At 41.5% G+C, this 27,683-nt stretch overlaps 1 protein-coding gene across 1 annotated transcript in view; it reads right to left on the minus strand.

The window, feature by feature from the left end:
• The window catches only part of LOC115111772 (hexokinase-2-like), a 67,760-nt gene that overhangs the window by 31,034 nt on the left and 9,043 nt on the right, over positions 1-27,683 (minus strand). The window contains exons 2-5 of the mRNA XM_029638183.2: positions 23,237-23,399; positions 3,226-3,374; positions 1,821-1,940; positions 1,590-1,685 (exon numbers count right to left, since the gene is read on the minus strand). Coding sequence (XP_029494043.1) covers positions 1,590-1,685; positions 1,821-1,940; positions 3,226-3,374; positions 23,237-23,399 — 528 coding nt within the window. The remainder of the gene's footprint in view (positions 1-1,589; positions 1,686-1,820; positions 1,941-3,225; positions 3,375-23,236; positions 23,400-27,683) is intronic.

Genomic DNA, 27,683 nt, shown 5'->3' on the forward strand with positions numbered 1-27,683 from the left:
GTGAACCTCTGGGTTGCATTTGAGAGTGAGCAGCTAGCTAGTTCAGCCCAGAGGTCTCTGACAGAGCTGGTCCTTCTGCTACATGCTGGGAAAGCAGCTGTGTTTCAGCAAATATTGCTTAAGAAATCAACTTGTGTTAGTTTCGAAATCCATGGCTGACAGTACACAATATAATGATGACCTATTCAAATATAATTTGGTGCTTTCCTTGGAAGGACGAAAACACAGTAATTCCATTATAGATCAGGGCAGCGGTCAGGACAAGAGCAAAGCACAAGAACACTCCAATCCTATTTACCCCGCCAAGCATAGTGTAGACTAAGCAAGGGGCGGCAGGGTAGCCTAGTGGTTAGAGCGTTGGACTAGTAACCGGAAGGTTGCAAGTTCAAACCCCTGAGCTGACAAGGTACAAATCTGTCATTCTGCCCCTGAACAGGCAGTTAACCCACTGTTCCTAGGTCGTCATTGAAAATAAGAATTTGTTCTTAACTGACTTGCCTAGTTAAATAAAGGTAAAATAAAAAAATAAAACATGTGGATGGTGCATGCCCTGCATTCAGCAAGTGACGACTTGTTCATCATCAGACAAACAACAAATACATAGAAATGTTTACTGAATAGCTTGGCTGACAAATAGCACACTCTGCATCTCTAGGGCCTCAAACAGCTCTCTATACACTCCAGGTGCATTCCCATAATTTTTCATGAAAATGTACATTTCCAAAATGTTACTGTAAATGTACACCCCCCCCCCCCCCCAATTTTCTTACAGTATTGAGTGTTTACCAAGGATACTTGAGACCAGCCCATTTAATGCCCCTTCATGTATGACTAAGCAGACTGGCTCTGAACAACAGCTTTTGTCACACATTCAGACTTTTGTACACAAGGACAAAAATAAAAGATATGCACATCCAAAGAAAACATTGTAAAGGAATGAGTGTTGTGTAACTCCTGTATTGTATGCTCCCACTGTGGTTTATTGTGAGGCACACAAAACAGATTACATCGATAAAGCAAAAAAGTGGGCTACAACTACTTGTTTTGAATACACCCTCAGGAGAACTAAAGCTCAATATGAAGAGTTAAACTTAATGGTCGCATACAAAAATGGGTAAAAACATTTATGGATTTTCTTTGTGAAAACAGCAAGCATGGGAACAGACAAACTCACATTCTGTGTGTAATGTGGTTCCCCTGCCTGTTGTTATTAAATATAAATATATAATTGTTTTTAAATCACACAGAAGAACCTTGGGTTATTTGCCTATTGTGTTATAAAAATAATTTGTGTGGGTGCATCTCTTATTGGGACCGGTTTTAGGCACCAATGAATAACTTCTAAACCCCCAAGTGGGTTGAGTACAATGGCATCTTTCTAAACTTGAATAAACACTGTTTCACAGTTAGCCATAATAGTGCAGGTCTGACGACTTCATGCAACACTTTCCGCTTAACCTTAGTGGGTCAAATGATTTGTGTAGCGCATAATATCTAGAAAGCTCCTAGAAGTCCAGAAATGATTTGATCTGCTACTGCAATGGCTACTCAGTGCATAACCTTGGCCTATGAACTTTCTACGGACTCACCCCTCTCTTTTTGATGGCTTTCCTCAGAAGGCTGACCACGTCTCTCCCTTCCACCCCGTGTGACTTGAAGCCCTTGGTCCATGACACCAGAATACTCTGCATGTAGACGCACACAAACGGCCACACACACAGGCAATGAAAACTTCTGGAGCATTCTGAAAAATCAGTGACTTTTTTCCCGTTAACTTTCCAATGCGGTCTTCAAAAATAGTCACCCTTCTTATTCCTCACCTCATCCAGTTTGGTTTGCTGGCAGGGGAAGGAGAAGGTAAAGCCCAGAGGAAGCTTCTGATTCTTTATTCCCAGCTTTTCCAGGAAGTTAGCTAGACACTCAGCAATGTGATCGAAGAGCTTAGGGAGAAACAGAGGGGTGTTCTGTTTTAACATAAAGCAGCAAACTGGTCAATGTGCTAGAAAACCCTTCAGCTCATCCAACCCCATTTATCTTGTATAATAGCAAAATGATAATGTTACGGTAAAATATTACAAATATGACTTTATAGCCCTTACCAATCACAACCCTTATTGAACACCCTGAGATAAATCTGACAACCTTAAGAGCATCAAAACAGGCACGAAACAGGAGAAAACGGTTTGCTTGTCGAATATCAAAACATGCTTGTCGAATATCAAAATGAATATCGTGCTTGTCGAATATCAAAACATTTGTTTTATTTTCAGTTCTCTCAATTCTGTGCCTACTGAACACAACCCTGCATGCATACATCCCTAGTAGTGGTGAGCGATTAGTGCTTTTTGAGGTCGGTTCAGTTTTGGTTCGATTATTTTAAAATTATCATGATATTGATGATTTTTTTGTGTGTAAAACATGAAATGCACTATGCATTATGTGGGTAACACAGAATTAAACCAGTATTAAAAAGTCCCATGATGGTAGTGACTGCCCATTACTGCTTATCACAACTATTATTCACATTATTTGAATAACATATTCTGTTGTGTTTATTACATTTGTTTTATTTGATGACATTTAATTCCAAGTCAACTCATCTCTATAGAGCTGCTGTCTATGCTCTGACAAAAATCACTATTTTAGTAGTTCTTCAAAAGTAAATTAAGGCCTACTTTAATGAATGCTGAATACCAACTATCAATTGTCTTAGATCATGTATTTTCTGGTAGAGAAGATGTCTGGTAAACAAGTTTATTTCATTCCATTTATCAGTTTTGTCAATTTATTGTCTTTTGTTTGAAACACTCCAGTCAATGTTGAATGAGGACCCTTGCATTCTCAACCAGCTTCACCTGGAATTATTTTCCAACAGTCTTGAAGGAGTTTGCACATATACTGAGCGCTTATTGTTGCTTTTCCTTCACTCTGCGGTCCAACTCATCCCAAACCATCTCAATTGGGTCATGTCTTAAAGTAATGATAGACTTGCATTTCTTTTTCTCTTCTTTGAACTGTTCTTGCCATAATATAGACTTAGTCTTTTACCAAATAGGGCTATCTTTTGTATAAAAATGAATGAGGAGAGGTGTCCAAGCTTTTGACTGGTACTGTAGTTGATTTTATTTAAAACATGGAATGGAAAAAAATCCGTTAACAATGTTGGCCAATCTATTATTTTTTTTTGGTCAGGGACATGGTCCACTCCACTCCCCCCCCACTCACCTCTGAGCCGCTGCCCCTCATCAGCTCCTCAGGAATAGCATAGATCTGGTTCTCCATCTCCACCTTCTGCTTCCCATTGTCAGACACTTTCACCAGCAGGACCCGGAAGTTGGTCCCACCCAGATCTAGAGCCAGGAAGTCTCCCTTTTCTGGTGGATAAAAAAAACAAACACTGAAGGTTGGCCCCTAAAACATGTATTTTTCACAACTTGCTGTAAAAGCAATACAAAAAAAATGCAAACTCACACCACACACACTACAGTGTTAATTGCAATAGAGATGGTAAAGAATACAAATATATGCTATCAAAGATTTAAGTGGGAATGTTGTTTGTCTAGTTAAATATACTACAAGTTCTCCAAATAGCCTGTACCACAACTAGCCCTAATAGTATTTTTAATGAAATAGGGCTCTTTTATAAAAAGCGTGTGTGTTTCTAACACAGCCTATCAAAGCTACATAGCTGCAAACAGATATGACCGCAAGCAGCAAGAATGTGATTGAAGCCAAGTCTCTCGAGCCAGACTTACACAATTTTAGAAATACAGGCTTTCTGACATCGCTGCTTTTTCTGCTTATTGCCCTACCATAAACATCCCCTTAACAACAACAGAGGAACTAGTAGCTAGCAAGATGGATATAGGCGGTTGTTCTTAATGACTGCATTTAATGACTATTTTGTGAAGAGTAGTTTTAACACTAGTAGTATTTGAAACCAACCAGTGCCAAGGTTATCTAGCATTTACAGTTTTGTATCATTTTCAATACTTAGAACAAAGTAGGTGGGGTGAAGATGAGGCGAACCCTGCTCTCTTGCCTCCGCTCCAGCCCCTGGTTTCCCACCAGCCTGACAAGCCAGAGAGGCAGGCTGCTTGAGATGACACTGTCTGGAGCCCGATCAAAGTTCCCCTGCATGTCCCCTGTCTAAAAGCATGCCATCCTCAGGTAGGTTTACAAACAGCAGGGAAGGGAATACAGTGAAATGATAAGGAATGTCTACAGAAAGGTTTATGAAAACAATCTGTGTTCAACAAGTAGTTGCACAGGTGGTTTAGCAAAAAACACTTAACACCTGTAAAAAAAAAAAAAAAAAAAGTGACCCCCTCAGTTCTAGGTACAGTAGGTGTTATAACAGTACCCGACTCAGACTCCTGCAGTGGTACAAACAAACAAACAAACAAGGCTGCAATGGCTGCTGGCGTTTCTCTCTATCTCCCTCCCTCTCAACAATACGAGTCCCAAGAGCCCTCACCAGACATCGGCTTTGAAATGTAATGTCTGTTCTATTCATTCTAATTCTATGGTACCAAAATAGCCAAATATCTTTGAATGCCCCATTGAAGGTTGAAGTAACCCTAGTCTCTGGCTCTTCCCTCTCCCCCAAGGTAGCAAGCATGTGTTTGGGGCACAGTTGGATGTGTCTGGCACTATGGCTCCGTGTCTGGTGGAGCTGAAGCCTAAGCTGGCCTCATCTGGGACCAGCTGCATCACAACACAGTCAGGTAAACTAATCCCTCTCTCCAGGGGTGAAAGTAAAGCGGTCCGGTACGGCAAAATAAATAGTGGAGTACACCGTACCAGTAAAACATGAGCCCGTCACAATAATTAAAACGTCAAGAAAACTGTAGGCTACTACATCATTGTGTATCATTATCGCATGTCAGAGGCATTAACAACCTCTTGAAGCAAGGGGGCACTATTTTTATGTTTGGAAAAATAAAGTTCCCAAAGTAAACAGCCTATTTCTCAGGACCAGATGCTAGAATATGCATATAATTGACAGCTTAGGATAGAAAACACTCTAAAGTTTCCAAAACTGTAAAAATACTGTCTGTGCGTATAACAGAACTGATATTTTGAAACGCCTGTGTTCCTATGCATCCCTATTGCCCATTGAAAGGGATATCAACCAGATTCCTTTTTCTATGACTTCCCTAAGGTGTCATCAGCTTTTAGACATAGTTTCAGGCTTTTATTTTGAAGAATGAGCGAAGAACAACCACATTGCGTAAGTGGACAGGTGGGGGCTCTCAGTGATTTTTGCGCAAAAGAGAGAGGCGGCCATTGTTACTCCCGGTCCTAGTGAAAAGCCAACTGTCCCGGGTTGATATATTATCGAATAGATATTTGAAAAACACCTTGAGGATTGATTATAAAAAAACGTTTGACATGTTTCTGTCGACATTATGGATATAATTTGGAATTTTTGTCTGCGTTGTCGTAACCGCTCTTTCCGGTGGATTCCTGGGCATAACGCACCAAACTAACAGAGGTATTTGGATATAAAAAATATCTTTATGGAACAAAAGGAACATTTGTTGTCTAACTGGGAGTCTCGTGAGTGAAAACATCTGAAGATCAAAGGTAAATGATTCATTTGATTGCTTTTCTGATTTTTGTGACCAAGTTACCTGATGCTAGGTGTACTTATTGTTTTGTTAGGCTATCGATAAATTTACAAACGCTTGTATTGCTTTCGCTGTAAAGCATAATTTCACAATCTGAGACGACAGGGTGATTAACAAAAGGCTAAGCTGTGTTTCGCTATATTTCACTTGTGATTTCATGAATATGAATATTTTCTAGTAATATTATTTGACTGTTGCGCTATGCTATTCAGCGTTGCTGATGACAAATATACCGGATCCGGGATGGGTGGTTCTAAGAGGTTATTAAAAAGTGAAATGACAAATCTTTACGACTAGGCCCAGAGAGATCCTATTCAAGTAATAGGAATTCTATATGTAACTATATGATTTAGGCAGATAAAATGTTTAGGCACGGATATAGGAGGTCCCAGAATAAATTAATTCTACTTATGTTAGTCAAGCGTTTCAAAGAGGAAAATTACAGACAGGGTGACAGTTACTTCACGTTTCACGGAAGGTGATCATTTTTTTTGCCTTTATTTAAAATGGACAAGTCATTGAGATCACTTTCTCTTCTACAACAATCTGACCAAAAAGGAGCAATGAATCAAATGGCAAAGCAGACCAGTGACGTTGCAAACAGAATACACCATTAGCTACTCCTTAGGTTCAATATACACATACTACTACACCCATTTGGTGTGGTCATATCTAACCCCAGACCCCCTCCCTGACTGTCTCCCAGGCTCGCTCTGCTGGCGTTTTCTAGGGGGTGAAGGCATAATGCCCAATACTGCAGGAACCCACAGATGGGACGTCTCATGATGCGGTGCAGTAAGCGTGTCAGCTTGACACCAACACCCTGGGGGTGAGGGTTTCAGTAATAACTGGCTGTGTCATGTTATAACCTCTGGGTAATAACTGGCTGTTGTAAGTGGTGTATGCTCCTCAGACTGGATGAGAGTTTAGGAACAGTATGGGCCAGTACATGCTGTTCTAGTTACCTGGTTATGTCATGCTATAACCTCTGCTCCCCAGACTGGCTGTGGACCAGAGTGTTATGCTAAATATCAGTGTTTTCCACAATTGCATAGAGTAGCCGGCCTCTGGTACATTAGAATGCCTTGATTACATCAGAAATTCACAGCGAAATTATTGAATAATGAAGTAAGATGGCACAGACAGAAATGACAGCTCTCCTTCTAGCTCCTAAGCAACAATACAGTATTTTGCTTTTGTATTTCATTTCTTACATTATTAGCACAGAACGTTTGTGTTATTACATACAGCCAGAAATACATTTTGGATATCAGAGCAGCAGTAACTCACCAGCATTAAGAATCTCAAACATATATTTTGATTTGTTTAACACTTTGGCAACTACATGATTCCATGTGCTATTTCATTGCTTTGATGTCTTCACTATTATTCTACAATGTAGAAAATAGTCCAAACAAATAAAAAAAAACCTTTGAATGAGTATGTGTTCTAAAAAATCTTGACCAGTAGTGAGTGAGATAAAACTCGGCAAAAAAACAAACGTCCCTTTTCGGGACCCTGTCTTTCAAAGATCATTAGTAAAAATCCAAATAGCTTCACAGACCTTCATTGTAAAGGGTTTAAACACTGTTTCCCATGCGTGTTCAATGAACCATTCATGAACATGCACCTGTGTAACAGTCATTAAGACCCTAACAGCTTACAGACTAGAGGTTGACGGATTATGATTTTTCAACGCCGATACCAATTATTGGAGGACCAAAAAAAGCCGGTACTGATTAATCAGCCGATTTAGATAGATCTAGACATCTAATGACAATTACAACAATACTGAATGAACACTGATTTCAACACAGTTCGCAACAAGCCAGGCGACGCAAACTGCTGCATGTACCCTGACTCTGCATAAACTGAATGCAAGAAAAGTGACAATTTCAGGCACCGCATTGATTATATGCAACGCAGGACAAGCTAGTTAAACTGGTAATATCGTCAACCATGTATAGAAAACATAATCACTAGTTAAGATTGATTGTTTTTTACAAGATACGTTTAATGCTAGCTAGCAACTTACCATGGCTCCTTGCTGTCTGCACTCGCGTAACAGGTGGTCAAGCCTGCCACGCAGTCTCCTCGTGGATTGCAATATAAATTGGCCATTCCGATTAATTGGTCGACCTCTACTACTTACGGTAGGCAATTAAGGTCACAGTTTGAACATTTAGGACACTAAAGAGGCCTTTCTACGGACTCTGAAAAACACCAAAAGAAAGATGCCCAGGGTCACTGCTCATCTGCATGAACGTGCTTTAGGCATGCTGCAAGGAGGCATGAGGACTGCAGATGTGGCCAGGGCAATACATTGCAATGTCCGTACTGTGACACGCCTAAGACAGTGCTACAGGGAGACAGGACGGACAGCTGATCGACCTCGCAGTGGCCGACCACGTGTAACAACACCTGTACAGGATGGCAACAACAACTGCCCAAGTTACACCAGGAACGCACAATCCCTCCATCAGTGCTCTGACTGTCCGCAACAGGCTGAGAGGCTGGACTGAGGGCTTGTATGTCTGTTGTAAGGCAGGTCCTCACCAGACATCACCGGCAACAATGTTGCCTATGGGCACAAACCCTCCTTCGCTGGACCAGACAGGACTAGCAAAAAGTGCTCTTCACTGAGGAGTCGCGGTTTTGTCTCACCAGGGATGATGGTCGGATTCGCATTTATCGTCGAAGGAATGAGCGTTACACCGAGGCCTTTACTTAGAAGCACAAGCATTTCGCTACACTCGCAATAACATCTGCTAACCATATGTATGTGACCAATAAAATGTAATCTTTTTTTTGTCTCCAAATCTGTTTTTGTTTGTCATTATTGCGTAGTGTGTCGATTGATTAAATAGTTGCTTTTTTCTCATAAATTTTAACATAAAGCTGTAACGTAACAAAATGTGGAAAAACTCAGTTCTGAATACTTTCCGAATGCACTGTAGCCTAGTTAATATGAAGTGGAAAAAGTAACCTGCTGATTAGCCGGCAGCCAGCGCTAATGGAAGACACTGGAGTATGAGGATTGAGGTTGTGGGGGTGTTATAGTATGCAAAAGCAGTGTTTAATCAGAACGATTTATTTCAAAATGACAGATCCAGTCTGAAAACTGTCCCATCTACATGTCCTTTTATGTTTTACAGAACAACCAGTTATCCAGAATCATGCTACTGAGGCTGAACAATAATTCTTCCACTGCACCAGGGGACAGATTGAGAATGAAAACAGACCACTTACTATACAGTGGCAGCAGAAGCCCCTGGAGGAGCAATGGCGATGCCCATCATCACCATGGCACCCAGCACAGCATGTAAATTGTAATCTCTTCCCCTCTCCATCTCTACTGCTGTAGGATGCAGAGAAGATGAAGGCAGCTTTCAAGAAGTTATTGTCATGTGCACAAGTACAGTGAAATGCCTTTCTTGCCAACTCTTTCCCAACAACGCAGTAATCAATAACAGTAGTACTACACCGCTGTGACAACTCATCTACATCCATGGTAATGTGGAAGGCAACAGACCCAAGTCAGCCGGCCCCCACTCACACCCAAGTTGTGCCACAAATGCACTCAACTGAATGGTTCTACAAAGTCAACAAGGGTGAGATGTTACAGATCTCCAATGGCATACGTTGACTAAGGATCAAAATGTTATTCTTACATCCAGGTAACATCTTGCCAATGTGCAAACAATCTCTACAGTACATATTCCTAACTCAATTTCATAAGTCAGAAAATGTGGGCGCTTACTGGGTTGAGGCTGCACTACTTTCCGGCCTGGTTTGTGAAGATTAGGCACCAAACCAGAGTGTGATGCTGAATATGAATATGGCGGTTGTGGGGGTGTATTATTGTGCAAAGGAAGTTTTTAACCTCTAGGGTAGGGGGCAGTATTTTCACCTCCAGATGAAAAGTGTGCCCAAAGTAAACTGCCTGTTACTCAGGCCCAGAAGCTAGGATATGCATATAATTAGTAGATTTGGATAGAAAACACTCTAAAGTTTCCAAAACTGTTCAAATAATGTCTGAGTAAACCTGAGAAAAATCCATCCAGGAAGTGGAATTATTTTCATGTGGCTGTTTTTCAACTCAATGCCTATAGAGAATCCAATGGGTTATAAATCAGATTGCAGTTCCTATGGCTTCCACTAGATGTCAGACTTTAGACATTCCAAGATGGCGTAGCAGTCAAGAAGTCTTTGTCCTGCCCCTTGTATATATCGTTTTACATATTTTTCGTCGCATATCCTTTAAAATATTTAGCTAAACCTCATCATCTAAATACTCTCCTGCATCCCGCCTCACCCAATGTGGCGTGGATCTGCTTTTTTCCCCTTAAAGTATTTATATTTACTTCGGATCTGGAATCCCTCAACTGAAGCTAGCCAGCTAACTACCAGATATTAGTCAGCAAACCATTGCCAGCGGCCATCCGATAACCTTCAGCTCGGAAAGCTCTCGCCAGTTCGAACAACGTGACGCTAACCAGAGTATAACGGACCTGTTATTTTTATCCCCGGATTTCTACCTTAACCTGTTGCGACTCTAGGGGCAGTATTTTCATTTTTGGGAAAAAACTTTCCTGTTTTAAACGGGATATTTTGTCAGGACAAGATGCTAGAATATGCATATAATTGACAGCTTTGGATAGAAAACACTAACGTTTCCAAAACTGTAAATTGTCTGCGAGTATAACAGAACTGATGTTGCAGGCGAAAGCCTGAGAAAAATCCAATCCGGAAGTGCCCCATATTTTGAAAGCGCTGCGTGCCAATGAGTCCCCATTGAGCTGTGAATGTGCTACAGCATTGTGACGTAGTTTTACGCATTTATGTTGAAGAATACCCGTAGGGGGCTACATTGCGCAAGTGGTCACATGATGCTCCCGGAGAAAATCTTGCGTAAAGAGGTAGCCATTATTCCAATCGCTTCAACTGAGAAACCAATTGTTTCCGGTGGATATATTATCGAATAGATATTTGAAAAACACATTGAGGATTGATTCTAAACAACGTTTGCCATGTTTCTGTCGATATTATGGAGCTAATTTGGAATATTCTTCTGCGTTGTTGTGACCGCAATTTCCGGTCGATTTCTCGGCCAAACGTGAAGAACAAACGGAGCTATTTCGCCTACAAAAATAATATTTGGGGAAAAAATGAACTATCTACATGGGAGTCTCGTGACTGAAAACATCCGAAGTTCATCAAAGGTAAACAATTTAATTTGATTGCTTTTCTGATTTTCGTGACAAGGTTGCCTGCTGCTAGCAAGGCATAATGCTATGCTAGTCTATCGATAAACTTACACAAATGCTTGTCTAGCTTTGGCTGTAAAGCATATTTTGAAAATCTGAGATGACAGGGTGATTAACAAAAGGCTAAGCTGTGTTCCAATATATTTCACTTGTGATTTTCATGAATAGGAATATTTTCTAGGAAGATTTCCGTTGCGTTATGCTAATTAGTTTCAGATGATGACAACGGTCCCGTTCACGGGATGGGGTGTCACTAGAGGTTAAACTGAACATTTTCATCTTGATCTTCACAACTAGCTAACCGTAATCCCAGATGACTACTCCTGGCTAGCGTTTCCATCCCAGAGCAAGCACCAATTTAGCTTGAAACTAACCCGGCCAGGGCTCCAGTGCTACCACTGAAGCATACTCCTGGGCTACAATATCGGCCTGCTAGCTACCTAGAGCTACTTGGAACCCTACTAATTCCACGACTGGTCTATCGACGTCCCTGCACGAAGAGGCAAAAACAGACCCTGCCCGGTCTGCTAACTGCTAGCTCTTGCTAACTGCTTGCTTGCTAACCCGGTCTGCTAGCTTGCCCTGGTCTACTAACTGCTAGCCCATGCTAACTGCTTGCTTGCTAACCCGGCCTGCTAACTGCTAGCTTGCCCTGGTCTACTAGCTGCTAGCTTGTTTAGCTCCGGCCTACTAACTGTTAGCTTGTTAGCCTGCTAACTGTCTGAATCGCCGTGTCCCCAGCCAGCCCAACCACTGGACCCATATGTTCACTTGGCTACGCATGCCTCTCTCTAATATCAATATGCCTTGTCCATTACTGTCCTGGTTAGTGATTACTGTCTTATTTCACTGTAGAGCCTCTAGCCCTGCTCAATATGCCTTAACCAACCATGTTGTTCCACCTCCTACATATGCGATGACATCACCTGGTTTAAACATCTCTAGAGACTATATCTCGCTCTTCATTACTCAATGCCTAGGTTTACCTCTAATGTACTCACATCCTACCTTACCTTTGTCTTTACACTATGCCTTGAATCTATGCTATCGTGCCCAGAAACCTGCTCCTTTTACTCTCTGTTCCGGCCAGTTCGTAGTCTTTAGCCATACCCTTATCCTACTTCTCCTCTGTTCCTCTGGTGATGTGGAGGTTAATCCAGGTCCTGCAGTGCCTAGCTCCACTCCCACCCCCCAGGTGCTCTCATTTGTTGACTTCCGTAAACGTAAAAAAGCCTTGGTTTCATGCATGTTAACATTAGAAGCCTACTCCCAAAGTCTGTTTTACTCACTGCTTTAGCACACTACCAACCCAGATGTCTTAGCCGTGTCTGAATCCTGGCTTAGGAAAACCACCAAAAACCCTGAAATCTCCATTGCTAACTATAACGTTTTCCGACAAGATAGAACTGCCAAAGGGGGTGGTGTTGCAATTTACTGCAAAGATAGAAAGTAATACAGAACTCTGCAGGCTAAGTCTGTACCCAAACAATTTGAGCTTCTAGTTCTAAAAATTCACCTTTCCAGAAACAAGTCTCTCACTGTTTCCTGCTTGCTATAGACCCCCCTCTGCCCCCAGCTGTGCCCTCGATACTATATGTGAACTGATTGCCCCCCATCTATCTTCTGAGCTCGTGCTACTAGGTGACCTAAACTGGGACATGCTTAACACCCCGGCCATCCTACAAACTAAGCTTGATGCCCTCAATCTCACACAAATGATCAAGGAACCTACCAGGTACAACCCCAAATCAGTAAAGACGGGCACCCTCATAGATGTCATCCTAACTAATTCGCCCTCCAAATACACCTCTGCTGTTTTCAATCAAGATCTCAGCGATCACTGCCTCATTGCCTGCATCCGTAATGGGTCTGCGACCAAACGACCACCCCTCATCACTGTCAAACGCTCCCCGAAACACTTCTGCGAGCAGGCCTTTCTAAATCGACCTGGCCGGGGTATCCTGGAATGACATTGACGTTATCCCGTCAGTAGATGATGCCTGGCTATTCTTTAAAAGTGCCTTCCTCGCCATCTAAAATAAGCATGCCCCTCTCAAAAAATGTAGAACTAGGAATAGATATAGTCCTTGGTTCACGCCAGACCTGTCTGCCCTTGACCAGCACAAAAACATCCTGTGGCGTTCTGCATTAGCATCGAATAGCCCCCGTGATATGCAACTTTTCAGGGAAGTTAGGAACAAATATACACAGGCAGTTAGAAAAGCTAAGGCAAGCTTTTTCAAACAGAAATTTGCATCCTGTAGTACCAACTCAAAGAAGTTCTGGACACTAAAGTCCATGGAGAATAAGAGCACCTCCTCCCAGCTGTCCACTGCTCTGAGGCTAGGAAACATTGTCACCACCGATAAATCAGCTATAATTGAGAATTTCAATAAGCATTTCTCTACGGCTGGCCATGCTTTCCACATCGCTACCCCTACCCCGGTCAATTGCCCAGCACCCTCCACAGCAACCCGCCAAAGCCCCCACCATTTCTCCTTTACCCAAATCCAGATGTTTGCCAATGTTCTGAAAGAGCTGCAAAATCTGGACCCCTACAAATCAACCGGGCTAGACAATCTGGACCCTCTCTTTCTAAACTTATCTGACGAAATTGTTGCAACCCCTATTACTAGCCTGTTCAACCTCTCTTTCGTATTGTCTGAGATTCCCAAAGATTGGAAGGCTGCCGCGGTCATCCCCCTCTTCAAAGGGGGTGACACTCTAGACCCAAACTGCTACAGACCTATATCTATCCTACCCTGTCTTTCTAAGGTCTTCGAAAGCCAAGTTAACAAACAGATTACTAACCATTTCGAATCCCACCATACCTTCTCCGCTATGCAATCTGGTTTCAGAGCTGGACATTCTTATTGGCAGACTCGACAGCCTTGGTTTCTCAAATGATTGCCTCGCCTGGTTTACCAACTACTTCTCTGATAGAGTTCAGTGTTTCAAATTGGAGGGCCTGTTGTCTGGACCTCTGACAGTCTCTATGGGTGTGCCACAGGGTTCAATTCTCGGGCCGACTCTCTTTTCTGTATACATCAATGATGTTGCTCTTGCTGCTGGTGATTCTCTGATCCACCTCTATGCAGACGACACCATTCTGTATACTTCTGGCCCCTCCTTGGACACTGTGTTAACTAACCTCCAGACGAGCTTTAATGCCATTCAATTCTCCTTCCGTGGCCAACTGCTCTTAAACGCAAGTAAAACAAAATGCATGCTTTTCAATCGATCGCTGCCCGCACCTGCTCGCCCGTCCAGCATCACTACTCTGGACGGCTCTGACTTAGAATACGTGGACAACTACAAATACCTGGGTGTCTGGTTAGACTGTAAACTCTCCTTCCAGACTCACATTAAGCATCTCCAATCCAAAATTAAATCTAGAATTGGCTTCCTATATCACAACAAAGCATCCTTCACTCATGCTGCCAAACATACCCTCGTAAAACTGACCACCCTACCGATCCTCGACTTCGGTGATATCATCTATAAAATAGCCTCCAACACTCTACTCAACAAACTGGATGCAGTCTATCACAGTGCCATCCATTTACATTTACATTTAAGTCATTTAGCAGACGCTCTTATCCAGAGCGACTTACAAATTGGTGCTTTCACCTTATGACATCCAGTGGAACAGCCACTTTACAATAGTGCATCTAGGTCTTTTAAGGGGGGGGGGGGGAGAAGCCCCATACACTACCCACCATTGCGACCTGTACGCGCTCGTTGGTTGGCCCTCGCTTCATACTCGTCGCCAAACCCACTGGCTACAGGTTATCTACAAGTCTCTGCTAGGTAAAGCCCCGCCTTATCTCAGCTCACTGGTCACCATAGCAGCACCCACTCGTAGCACGCGCTCCAGCAGGTATATCTCACTGGTCACCCCCAAAGCCAATTCCTCCTTTGGTTGTCTTTCCTTCCAGTTCTCTGCTGCCCATGACTGGAACGAATTGCAAAAATCTCTGAAGCTGGAGACTCACATCTCCCTCACTAGCTTTAAGCACCAGCTGTCAGAGCATTTTACAGATCACTGCACCTGTACTTAGCCTATCTGGAAACAGCCCATCTATCTACTTACCTCATCCCCATACTGGTATGCATTTATTTATTTTGCTCCTTTGCACCCCAGTATCTCTACCTGCACATTCATCTTCTGCCGGTCTACCATTCCAGTGTTTAATTGCTATATTGTAATTACTTCGCCACCATGGCCTATTTATTTCCTTAACTTACCTAATTTTCACTCGCTGTATATAGACTTTTTGTTTTCTTTTGTTCTACTTTATTATTGACTGTATGTTTTGTTTATTCCATGTGTAACTCTGTGTTGTTGTATGTGTCAAATTGCTATGCTTTATCTTGTCCAGGTCGCAGTTGCAAATGAGAACTTGTTCTCAACTAGCCTTCTTGGTTAAATAAAGGTGAAATTCAATAAATAAAAAATAAATGGTTTCAGGCTTTTATTTTGAAAAACGACAAGTAAACAGCCATTTTGGTCAGAGGAACTTTGCAGACCTGATTTGGCGTGCTCCATTTGTTATTTTTCCTTTCTATTGAAAACGGCATTGTCCGGTTGCAATATTGATTATAAAAGACAAGCAACCTGAGGATTAATTATAAACATCGTTTGACATGTTGACAACCTTTATCGGTACTTTTAGTATGTATTCTTCTGCCTGTTGTGACAGCCTTGGAGCCATTGGATTACTGAACAAAACACGCCAACAAAACAGTTTTTGGGACATAGACTTTATTGAACAAAACAAACATTTACTGTGTAACTGGGAGTCTTGTGAGTGCAACCATATGAAGATCAAAGGTAAGTGATTAATTTTTTCAATATTTTTGACTTTAGTGACTCCTCTACTTGGCTGATAAATGTTTGTATGCTTTTGTACACGGGCTGCTGTCCTCAGAAAATCGCATGGTATGCTTTCACCGTAAAGCCTTCTTGAAATTTGACACAGCAGCTGGATTAACAAGAAGTTAATCTTTAAACCGATGTATAACATTTGCATATTTTATGAATGCTTATTTTGTGTATTCCTGTATTTTGAATTTGGCGCTCTGCAATTTTACCGGATGTTGGCCAGGTGGGACGCTATGCTACTAGTTATGCTAGTTATGCTACTGAGGTTGAATAAATTGTTCCACTGCACCAGGCGACAAAGGATGAAAACAGAAACACCTTCACTCAATTTCACCCAAAAATGTATGGATTTTTGTACATGCGCTCGGTTCTCTTTACATTACTAAATGTTGAATTTGATCAGGGGTGTCACTCAACTCATGGAGGGTCATGCGTCTGCTGGTTTTGGTTAGTTCCTTTCAATTTGTGTCCAATTAAAGGCATACTTTGGGATTTTGGATACAAATTTTGTGTCTGGGAAGATGGAAGTTAGAAGTATTTTCTTGAGCCAATGCTAACTGGAAGTCTATGCTAACTGGGTATCTGAGCCAAATCTAACTGGGTATCTGCTAGCATGCTACAGTTGAATGCATGGGTGATTGGTTTATGGAAACAGGGCATTCAAGCAGAAACATGAATAACTACAATGAAGGGAAATGTTTAGCCTGTAGTAGAGCTAGCTAACTGGCTAATTTATAACTAAAACATACATTACCAAGGGCTAGTAAGCAAGATAAAGCTATTAATAGCTTGCTGGACGAATATGGGCTTAAGTTGCTAGCTACCAGAATGCAACCTGTAAAACATTGCAGTCATCTAATATGACCCTTTTAGTATAGGTTAGTTAACATTTTGAAATGGTATGGTGATTTATGTGCCATAATTATAACAAGGAGATGTTCCTCACCTCATCCAGAGCAGACTGCCAAGCCTAGCTAGCCATCTGCATCCGCATTTGGTCCACCTGTTTACGAGGGGAATCTTTTCCATGAGCACAATTCCCGCCCGCATTTTAAACCCCACCTACCCAAACTCGATTTGTTGGGAGAATTGTCTGTGAGATCCCCTCCCCCCATTTCTAAAAGTCCGGGAGGAGTTAACATCCTATCCAGATCTTGTGGCGTTACCCAAGGTCTGGCTCCTCTAGACTAACTGGGGCGGGGGCGGAATCACGGGTGAGACTAAAATGAATTTCATTACAGCCACTGAGAGGACTGACCATGACGCAGTAGACCCCTTGCCACCACATTCCTCTTTGAAAAGTGTTTGGTCCTTTCACCTATTGCCAATAACATACCCATGGCCTTTAAATGTGCTACTAATTTCTCTGAATTTCTCCCCTGTGGGAGCTAGGTGAATTGCAACAGCACACGGCTGCAATCATTACAAAATCTCCTCCTCATCCCACTTCCCCATAACATAGTGGAGACTTGCATTTTGAGCCTTTTACTTTCAGTTTTGGCCCACCAGCTTTAAAAACAGTTTAGATGGTACAATGACTCCCTACACTATTCAGTGCTTGTATTCTTCAACAAACTGACATTGAGCAAACAGTGTAGAGTTTTAGCAACCAGGAAGTGACAAAGCGATTTCTACATTGACCGCTTACCCCAGGTTTCCACTAGACAACACAGTCAAAGTCAAAACAGAACAGCTTTCCCATTTTGACAACAGAAGCCGGCAGGAGAAATCAATAGGCAAATATCGTAGCCAATCACAACACTGGCGGTTAGGTATTACTGTGAAACACTCATTACATCATCATTCCCCTTGCCTCTCCAAAACATTTCTAGAAAATAAATAAAATGCCTTTCGTGAACCACTCGCACTTGATGTTTTCCCCCCCTTACTAGCTCTGACTTTGCTGATAAGATACATTTTCCCTCAAAGAAGTTAAGATGAATGCACAAACTGTACATCGCTTAGGATAAGAGCGTCTGCTAAATTACTGAAATGTACTGCAGCTATATTATACATTCTGAAATTACAATGCAAAAAAAAAATGTATGTTTAATCCTGTGTGTCATCTTTAACATTTTCATGAGATAGTGGTGAATCTTTCAATGGACTGACATTCCTCTTTAATGCGTAACAACCAGACAAACTAAATGTTAATTATCACACACAGAGGTTTTATTCAACTCAATAAACAAGTATAAAATCTATATGTTTTGAATCCTGTCACATTCGTTAAGTGACTAGCCTAACATTTCAATGCCCTTTTAATTTGAATGTCATTTTCAAACTGAGGAATACTTGATCAAAAGGTCAGTCTCAACTTAAGGAACATTTCTTTAGATAGAAAATAAAACCATGACTTGAGAACAAAGACAGTGGGGCAGAGAGAGAGAGAGTTGAGCGCAAGAGAGAGAGAGATAAGTGGTTCAGTTGGATAGACACTTATCTGCTAGGTTGGGGTTTAACGTGCCAATAATGACCCGAGTCAACAGGCTAGGCAAATAGGTTTGGCCTGGTCACCTCTTCAGTCACGAATGATATATCACCTTCCCCAGTCTCAGAGTGTTTTTGGATATGCCACCTGCCCCGGTCACAAATCACTAACACCGGTCTAATTCACATTACAATGTTCATGCAGCATAGCCCTACCGGTAGAGTGCATGCCCAATTCACAGTTTCCTTCTTAGTGGTACACTAGTGTGGATGGATATTGTAACAGAGCTCAGATGTTATATGTGCCATTCTTCACCAGCATTCTCATTAGCTAAAATTGATCATTGAATGTAAATTATATTTTTGTAAAGTATTTTTGTCTGTATTGTCTTTTTAGTTATGAGTCGGACTCCAAGAAGACTAGATGCCATGATGGCGTCAGCTAATCGGCATCCTAATAAAACATCTAAAAGGGGTTAATCAATCAGAAAACTCAGACATCCTATTCATCTCGGCAAATTACAGAACTGTCCCTAGTTGAAATGTTTAAGTACACTTCAAGCCACTAATCGTGTCCTAAACAAGTACAACGGCCACCGTGAAAAGAAAAAAAATACGTTCACAATCCGCACCCATTCAACCTATCCTAGATTTACAAAGTCATTACTTCCAAACAAAAACACTTCCCGGGGTTCCCATAGGCTTACGTTGTATTATATTTGGTCGTGCTGGTTGCAAAATTCCTATTTTTGATGCAGCAGTTGTTTGCTGAAATGCTAACGCTCATTGATATAGGCTGGTAGCAAAGCTAGCCAAAGTGCCATTTTACTGGATGAAGTGTTTATTTGTTTTGGTATAACGCAGTTGATTTGCAACAATAAACATATTAAGCAGGACATTCATGAGACTTTCAATCCAATTATAATCCAAAATGTGTTTGAAATACATTTACATGTTGCTTTTGAGTGTAAGATTTTTTTTGCTGCTGGTCTGTAGACGGGTTGGTTGTTTAACAACAAAACCGGCGTGTGCACAACAGACAGGGTTGGCTTAGATTGTTGACACATGTAAACTATATTTCGTATCTAATATTTATTGAAAACAAATACGTTTGTACAATGAGCACTTGTCTCTCAAACCGTTACAGTTATTGGTTAGCTAGCTAGTGAATTTTAACTATATTAGCATAAACGTGACATCCAGTCAAAACAAGACATGGTATCAAGAAAAAGATAAATCTAGCCGAAACGAGCCACCTACAACAAAAACAAGTTGCCGCCATCTGACCATCCAGAATCCCAATAACACACTGCCTTCTACCCCGTTGAAGTGTGTGCATTTTTTTCATGACTTTGTCAGCTAACCAGTCTATGAGAACTCCCCTGTGTTTCCCCATGGTATGGTCATTGTAAATATGAGTTGTGCCATTTCCTTGAATAATCCAATTACAGTGCATTACAAGTCCAAGGCTTGAAGGCCAGGTCTTTTGACACCAATGGAACTATCTAGTTAAATACAGGCTAAATAAAAACACTTCGGATTGGGCCAGAGCTAGCTAGATATAAAGAGCCTTTGGAAAGTATTTAGATCCATTGACATTTCCCTCTTTATAGCTTTTATCTAAAATGGATTGCCTGCATTGACATTTTTTTTGGAAGATCCTCAGCAATCTATACATAATACCCCATAATGACCAAATGAAAACCGATGAGACATTTAAACAAATGTATAAAAAAGAAAACAGAAATAAAATAATTACATAATTATTCAGACCCTATGCCATGAAACTCGAAATTGAGCTCAGGTGCATCCTGTTACCACTGATCATCCTTGAGATGTTTCTACAACTTGGGAGTCCACCTGTGGTAAATTCAATTGATTGGACATGATTTGGAAAGGCACCACCTGTCTATATAAAGGTCCCGTAGTTTACAGTGCATGTCAGACCAAAAACCAAGCCGTGAAGTCAAATGAATTGTCCGTACAGCTCCGAGAGAGGATTGTGTTGAGGCACAGATTTGGGGAAGAGCACCAAAACATTTCTGCAGCATTGAAGGTCGCCAAGAACACAGTGGCCTCCATTCTTAAATGGAAGAAGTTTGGAACCACCAATATTCTTTCTAGAGCTGGCCACCATGCCAAACTTGGCCTCGGTCAGGGAGGTGACCAAGAACCCAATGGTCACCGACAGAGCTCCTCTGTGGAGATGGGAGAACCTTCCAGAAGGACAACAATTTCTGCAGCACTCCATCAATCACGCCTTATGGTAGACTGGCCAGACGGAAGCCAGTCCTCAGTACGACAGCCTGCTTGGAATTTGCAGAGAGGCACCCAAAGACTCACAGACCATGAGAAACAAGATTCTCTGGTCTGAAGAAACCAAGACTGAATGGCAAGCATCACATCTGGAGGAAACATGGCATCATCCCTACAGTGAAGCATGGAGGTGTCGGCATGATGCCGTGGGGATGTTTTTCAGAGGCAGGGACTGTCAGGGACTGGGAGAATAGTCAGTAGATGGAAAGATGAACAGAGAGATCCTTGATGAAACCCTGCTCCAGAGCACCTAGGACTTCAGACTGGGGAGAAAGTTCACCTTCTAACAGGACACCGACCCTAAGCACACAGCCAAGACAACGTCTGAGCCCGGACTTGAACCCGATCGAACATCTCTGGAGAGACTTGAAAACAACTGTGCAGCAACACTCCCCATCCAACCTGAGAGCTTGAGAGGACAATACTATACTTTTGGAGAATCTCCCCAAAACGCAGGTGTGCCAAGCTTGTAGCGTCATACCCAAGAAGACACGATGCTGTAATTGCTGCCAAAGGTGCTTCAACAAAGTACTGAGTTAAGGATCTGAATACTTACGTAAATGTGATTTCATTTCTTATTTTTTAACAAATGAGCAAAAACAAATCTAAAAAACAATTTTTCTTCATCATTATGGTGTATGGTGTGGAGACAGATGAAGAAAAAAAGTAATATATTTTGGAATATGGCTGTAACATAACAAAATGTGGAAAAAGTCAAGGGGGTCTGAATACTTTCCGTAGACAATGTATATCTGTGTTGTATGCATCGAACTGCTTTGCTTTATCTTGGCCAGGTCGCAGTTGCAAATGAGAACTTGTTCTCAACAAGCATACCTGCTTAAATAAAGGTGAAATTAAAAAAATATACATACAGTTGAAGTCGGAAGTTTACATACACTTAGGTTGGAGTCATTAAAACTCATTTTTCAACCACTCCACAAATTTCTCGTTAACAGAAATTCAAGAACACCATCCCAACCTGAAGCACGGGGGTGACAGCATCATGTTGTGGGGGTGCTTTGCTGCAGGAGGGACTGGTGCACTTCACAAAATAGATTGCATCATGAGGAAGAAAAATTATGTGGATATATTGAAGCAACATCTCAAGACATCAGTCAGGAAGTTAAAGCTTGGTCACACATGGGTCTTCCAAATGGACAATGACCAAGCATACTTCCAAAGTTGTGGCAAAATGGCTTAAGGACAACAAAGTCCAGGTATTGGAATGGCCTCAATCCCATAGAATATTTGTGGGCAGAACTGAAAAAGCATGTGCGAGCAAGGAGGCCTACAAACCTGACTTCGTTACATCAGCTCTGTCAGGAGGAATGGGCCAAAATTCACCCAATTTATTGTGGGAAGCTTGTGGAAGGCTACCTGAAACGTTTGACCCAAGTTAAACAATTTAAAGGCAATGCTACAAAATACTAATTGAGGGTATGTAAACTTCTGACCCACTGGGAATTAAATGAAAGAAATAAAAGCTGAAATATATCACTCTACTATTATTCTGACATTTCACATTCTTAAAAAAAAGTGGTGACACTGACCTAAGACAGGGAATTTTTACTAGGCTTAAATGTCAGGAATTGTGAGAAACTGAGTTTAAAAGTATTTGGCTAAGGTGTATGTACAGTTGAAGTCGGAAGTTTACATACACCTTAATCCTAGTAAAAATTCCCTGTCTTAGGTCAGTTTGGATCACTTTATTTAAAGAATGTGAAATGTCAGAATAATAGGAGAGAGATTTATTTCAGCTTTTATTTCTTTCATCACGTTCCCAGTGAGTCAGAAGTTCAAATACACTCAATACCAATTGAGTGTGGTCCATAATTATTGGCACCCTTGATAAATATGAGCAAAAAAAGAAAGAAAATAAGACTAAAATAAATTATATTAATACCTTGCTACATTGTACGTGCCAAAAAAAAAAAAAAAGGGAAATTATTTTATACTAATGCAATTGCTCAGAGAAAGAGATTGTTTAACAAGTAATACAACAAATCTCAGAGGGGTCAAAATTAATGTTAAGCCCGTTTTCAAAACTCTAGGACCTTCCCTTGCGAGGATAACGACAGAGCCTTTTTCTAAAATATTTTATGAGATTGGAGAACACGTTGGGAGGGATCGCCATACAGAATCTTTCCAGATCCTTGATATCCTTGATCTGCACTTATGGACTCCCCTCTTCAATTCAAACCACAGGTTTTCAAATCTGAATACTGAGAAGCCCATTGCAAAAGGTTGATTTTGTGGTCAATTAACCATTTCTTTGTGCTTGGGGTTGTCTTGCTGGAAGATCAACTTGCGGCCGCCATGTGTCAGCCTCCTGGCAGAGGCAAACAGGTTCCGGTTATTTAGTAAAGTTCATGATGCCCTTGACCCATAACATCAAAGATCCACCACCATATATTTTACCGTAGGTACGAGGTACTTTTTTGCATACGCTTCTGTTTTTCAACACCAAACCCACCATTGGTGTGCGTGACCGAAGAGCTCTATTTCACGTCATCTGACCATAGTGTCAGTTCCAATCCAAGTCCCAATGCAGTTTTTCAAACTCCAGCCAGTGCTTTGGTCAGATGACATGAAAATAGAGCTCTTAGGCAACGCACACCAGTGGTGGGTTTGGCATCTTTGTTTACAACTCAATCTAAATAAATGAAAACAGCTGTCAGTCAAGCCCCCTCCCCCGATGCTCTTACCTGTCCCATCAGGGGTGGAACGCACAAACGTGGGCAGCATCTTGACAGCGGCCGTGGGGCTGGAGTCACGGCCCAGACCCTTGTCCATCTCCCGTCGGAATCTCACCGACACGTCCATCAGGTTCTCGTCTGATAACCGCAGGTGGTACAGGTATTTATCCACCTTGAGAAAAAGAGAGTAAGCTAGAGTAAGCTAGCAACTACAAGTATTTATCCAACTGACCTTAGGAAAGGGAGCGAGCGAGAGAGGAAGATGGATGAGTAAGCCTTGTTTGATGCAGAAAGGGTCATAGGGTAGGAGCAGATCTCCTGATTCTGTAGCATGAGGCAGCTTGATGTACCAGTGCACTCCCTGGACAGCAAGCTAGGATAAATATGAACCAATATTCCCTATTGATTACGAACTACGTCTGACTTCTATTCTGACATGAGTATCCAATGCTCATGAGGGTTGCCATGAAGCGACATCAGTAGCTTTGCAAAGGAACCATCATCTGTTTGTTTGGGCCTAGATATTTTCTTACGTGGTTATAAGCTTGTGTCTCCATTTTGTTGCTTTACCACTGAAGTTGGCCTAATGTTAATGTTGTGTTCAATTACTGTGAGTGTGTGTCAGGATTTCCATTAGTTGATTAAACTGTTTCTGGACAAAATAACCAGGACAAAAAAAAAGTCCCCTTGCAAAATAATGCTTTTCATTCATTGCAGGAAATACATTTGACTGTCATGCTTTTATTTCACAAGGTAGGCCATCCATCGTTAAATATCCTACCTGGTTAAATAAAAGGTGAAATAAAATAATAAAAGCATGACGGTCAAATGTATTTCCTGCAATGAATGAAAAGCATTATTTTGCAATGTTTTTTTCCCCTCCTGGTTATTTTGTCCAGAAACAGTTCTCAAGTTCTCATTTACAACTGTGACCTGGCCAAGATAATGCAAAGCAGTGCGACAAAAACAACACCAGAGTTACACATGGGATAAACAAACATAGTCAATAACACAATAGAAAATCTGTATACAGTGTTTGCAAATGAAGTAAGGAGGTGAGGCAATAAATAGGTCATAGTTGGGAAGTAATTAAAACTTAGCAATTAACACTGGCGTGATAGATTTGCAGATGAGGATGTGCAAGTAGAAATACTACTGTGCATAAGAGCAGAAAAAAACAAAAACAAATATGGGGATGAGATTAGGTAGTTGGTTGGATGGGCTATTTACAGATGGGTTGTGTACAGCTGCAGTGATCGTTAAGCTGCTCTGACAGCCGTGCTTGAAGTTAGTGAGAGGGATACAAGTCTCCAACAGTGATTTTTGCAATTTGTTCCAATCAATGGCAGCAGAGAATAGGTTAATTTGCATAATTCAGAATTAAATTACCACGCGTGTATTTGTTAGTCTTCACGCATCTTTATCCAACAAAACTATCACACGGGCAGAGCGCCAATCTTGAGCGTCATATCTCCTGCAACTCCTTAGCTGGTTGCTAAGCCCATTCACTGCCCAACAATTCTAAATGCAATTTCGTGTTTAAAAATCTTAATGCGTGATTAAAAATATATAATTTTATTTCTCAACTGGTAATTGAAGCGTGCCCATTCACCATTCGTGGAACAGTTTCATTTCAATAATACAATTGTAGTTTCTCAAAATCATTGTTACGCGGTTAAACAAAAATCTGAATTAAAATGATAACAATCTAAAAAGTGAAATTCAACTGTTGCGAGCACCAGCTTCTGCCATATGGACACATTGATACACTGATTTATTGGTAGCTTAAGAAATGAGCGCATGGAACTCATAGCCTATAGACAAATGAAGCAGGCCTATCACCTCTATTGTCAACGAAGTAAAAATACATCAAGCTGACAAACAAAAACAATACTAGAAAATGAAAATTCAATCGCAGTCATCACTACTCAGCCAGCCAATAGCGTCGCCACACACCTCTCCCCTTCATGTCAACATTTTCAAATTATACCCAAGACGCATTATGCTTTTCACTGACAGCCGCAGCTCAAAACCGCTAGGCCCATTGCCACTCCAGCTGCCCGAATAGGCATAGGCCTTTGAGCTTGTGATTTGAAACAATCCACAATCCTTTTTTAAGAAGATAATGATCCTCAATTCTTCTTTGACTAAGTCATGCTTTTTGGTGAATTATCTTGAATGATTTCATTCTGTATTAACAGGAGTAATTATATCATTTTGGCTAATGTATTTCAAATGTACTTCCCTAGCCTATTGAACCTGCTGCCTTGCCATTTCTCTCCTGTTCCATTGGTTTTCATATCAACTTTCTTTCCTTGACCAGAAGCACAATCCTAGTCATATTAGCGACCCATCCTAGTGGTTGCATCTTTAGATTCACCCTTTAAGTTCCTAACAGAGAATTGAATCTGTCACATATATTTCCCGCAAATTACATTTTGGCAAATGTTTCGAAAATGATTTATTTTTGGCTGCTTCATTACAGGAGTTGCATGCTCTGTTCAGATGAATTACCATAATCTAAAATGTGATTCCTGTCATTCTGAGCACAGTGGGTGGATGCCCTAATGGGTTACACACCCAATGCATATGGGTCTGGTAATTTTATCAAATGGCCGGTAAATTAAAATCTTCCCGGTCACGTTGTTCGGCGCCACATTTTCTTAACGGAAACCCTGGTGTGTGTGTGTGTGTGTGTGTGTGTAGCTATGGTACGGAGCCAGTAGGGACAGTGGCATTACATCTTATCATACTACAATCTCCCCTGGCTGAAATGCCAACAGTCATGTGGTAATGCCCGCTTTGTCATGATAATAGTAATGGTTCCGAATCTGAACAGAGTGATTGTTTCCACAGTCTGGGTGACATTACAGACAAGCAGTCAACAGAGAGACAACACAATGGAAAATCATTATTATCTATCTTATTTGTTTGGCATGTCGTCTACAATAGTCCTTGACCCATTTCACTGTCAAAGCCAAATCTGACTACCTCTGTAGGCCTCAACTCAAACCTCCGATAAAATGTTATTGTACTGGAAGTCACATTTCCCCAGGGCTAACTAACCCCACCCCCTGCATTACTGGTTGGCTCCAACTCCAGGAACTGAATGACTCTGCTAGGCAGCAGCCATAAGTACTGTACAAGCAGCTGATTTCACACATGGCCCAACCACACTACTCTAAATACCAGGAACCTCACTGACTTGCAAAACGTGTCCGGCAGCAAGGAGCACGTGACTGGAGGAAGGGGGAACACGAGACGAGTGAAAAGGTCTAGCAAACCACAAACCAAACATTATGGCTTTATTGTATTTGTCTCAATGGCTAGACCTAGCTGATCTTACAGTAAAAGCCTCCAAACGGCAACATATCAATGATATCAGCATGTATAGGCTAAGTGGTAGACTGTTGTCTTGCACAATCATGTGGCCCCAGCGCCACCAAGTTAGGTAAGACCCTGGTACAGTGGCCGAGTTCCGAATGGCACTGTATGTATGTATGTATGTAACACACACAACGTTTGACCAGAAGGCTCTAGTCAAAAGTAGTGCACGACATAGGGAATAGGGTGGCATTTGGGACACATCCCCTTTAAGTCACCTTGGCCTGAAGGTCCTGGCTAGCAAAAAGACTGTGATTAATAAATATCTGATACAGACAGGACACAACGTTCCAGCAGCAACCTGGAACAGACTGACCGTACAACATTCAATCTGAAACTGGAGATGGACTTAGAAAGCAGAACCTCATCGGAAAGGGGGGGGTAGAGGAAGAAGGGGGAGAGTAGCGAGGGAAGAATGGTCGAGACATTATGACACTCCCATAGCCACGAGAAGATGTTTTGAGTTAATGGAAGGCCTTAAATTTTACGTTATTAAGGCCTACATGACACATTCTCAGTATATTTTTAATACTACACAAATTACAGAAAACTACTCTGACACTGTCAAACATAATAAAAACTACAATAAAAGACCACTTATAGAATATTAGGAGTAGAGATAACACATACAAGACCAAAAGTACGTGGACACCTGCTCGTCGAACATCTCATTCCAAAATCATGGGCATTAATAGAGTTCCCCCCTTTCTGCTATAACAGCCTCCACTCTGCTGGGAAGGCTTTCCACTAGATGTTGGAACATTACTGCGGGGACTTGCTTCCATTCAAATACAAGCGCATTAGTGAGGTTGGGCACTGATGTTAGGCATGGTGTTCGGCATTCCAATTCATCCCAAAGGTGTTTGATGGTGTTGAGGTCAGGGCTCTGTGCCAAGTTCTTCTACATCGATCTCGACAAGCCATTTGTGTTTGGAATGTCGCTTTGTGCACAGGGGCATTGTCATGCTGAAACAGGAAAGCACATTGTCGAGAATTTTATTGTATACTGTAGCGTTAAGATTTCCCTTCACTGGGACTAAGGGTCCTAACCAGAACCATGAAAAACAGCCCC

This window comes from Oncorhynchus nerka, linkage group LG27 (genome assembly GCF_034236695.1).
Source record: "Oncorhynchus nerka isolate Pitt River linkage group LG27, Oner_Uvic_2.0, whole genome shotgun sequence".
Classification (NCBI taxonomy): domain Eukaryota; kingdom Metazoa; phylum Chordata; class Actinopteri; order Salmoniformes; family Salmonidae; genus Oncorhynchus; species Oncorhynchus nerka.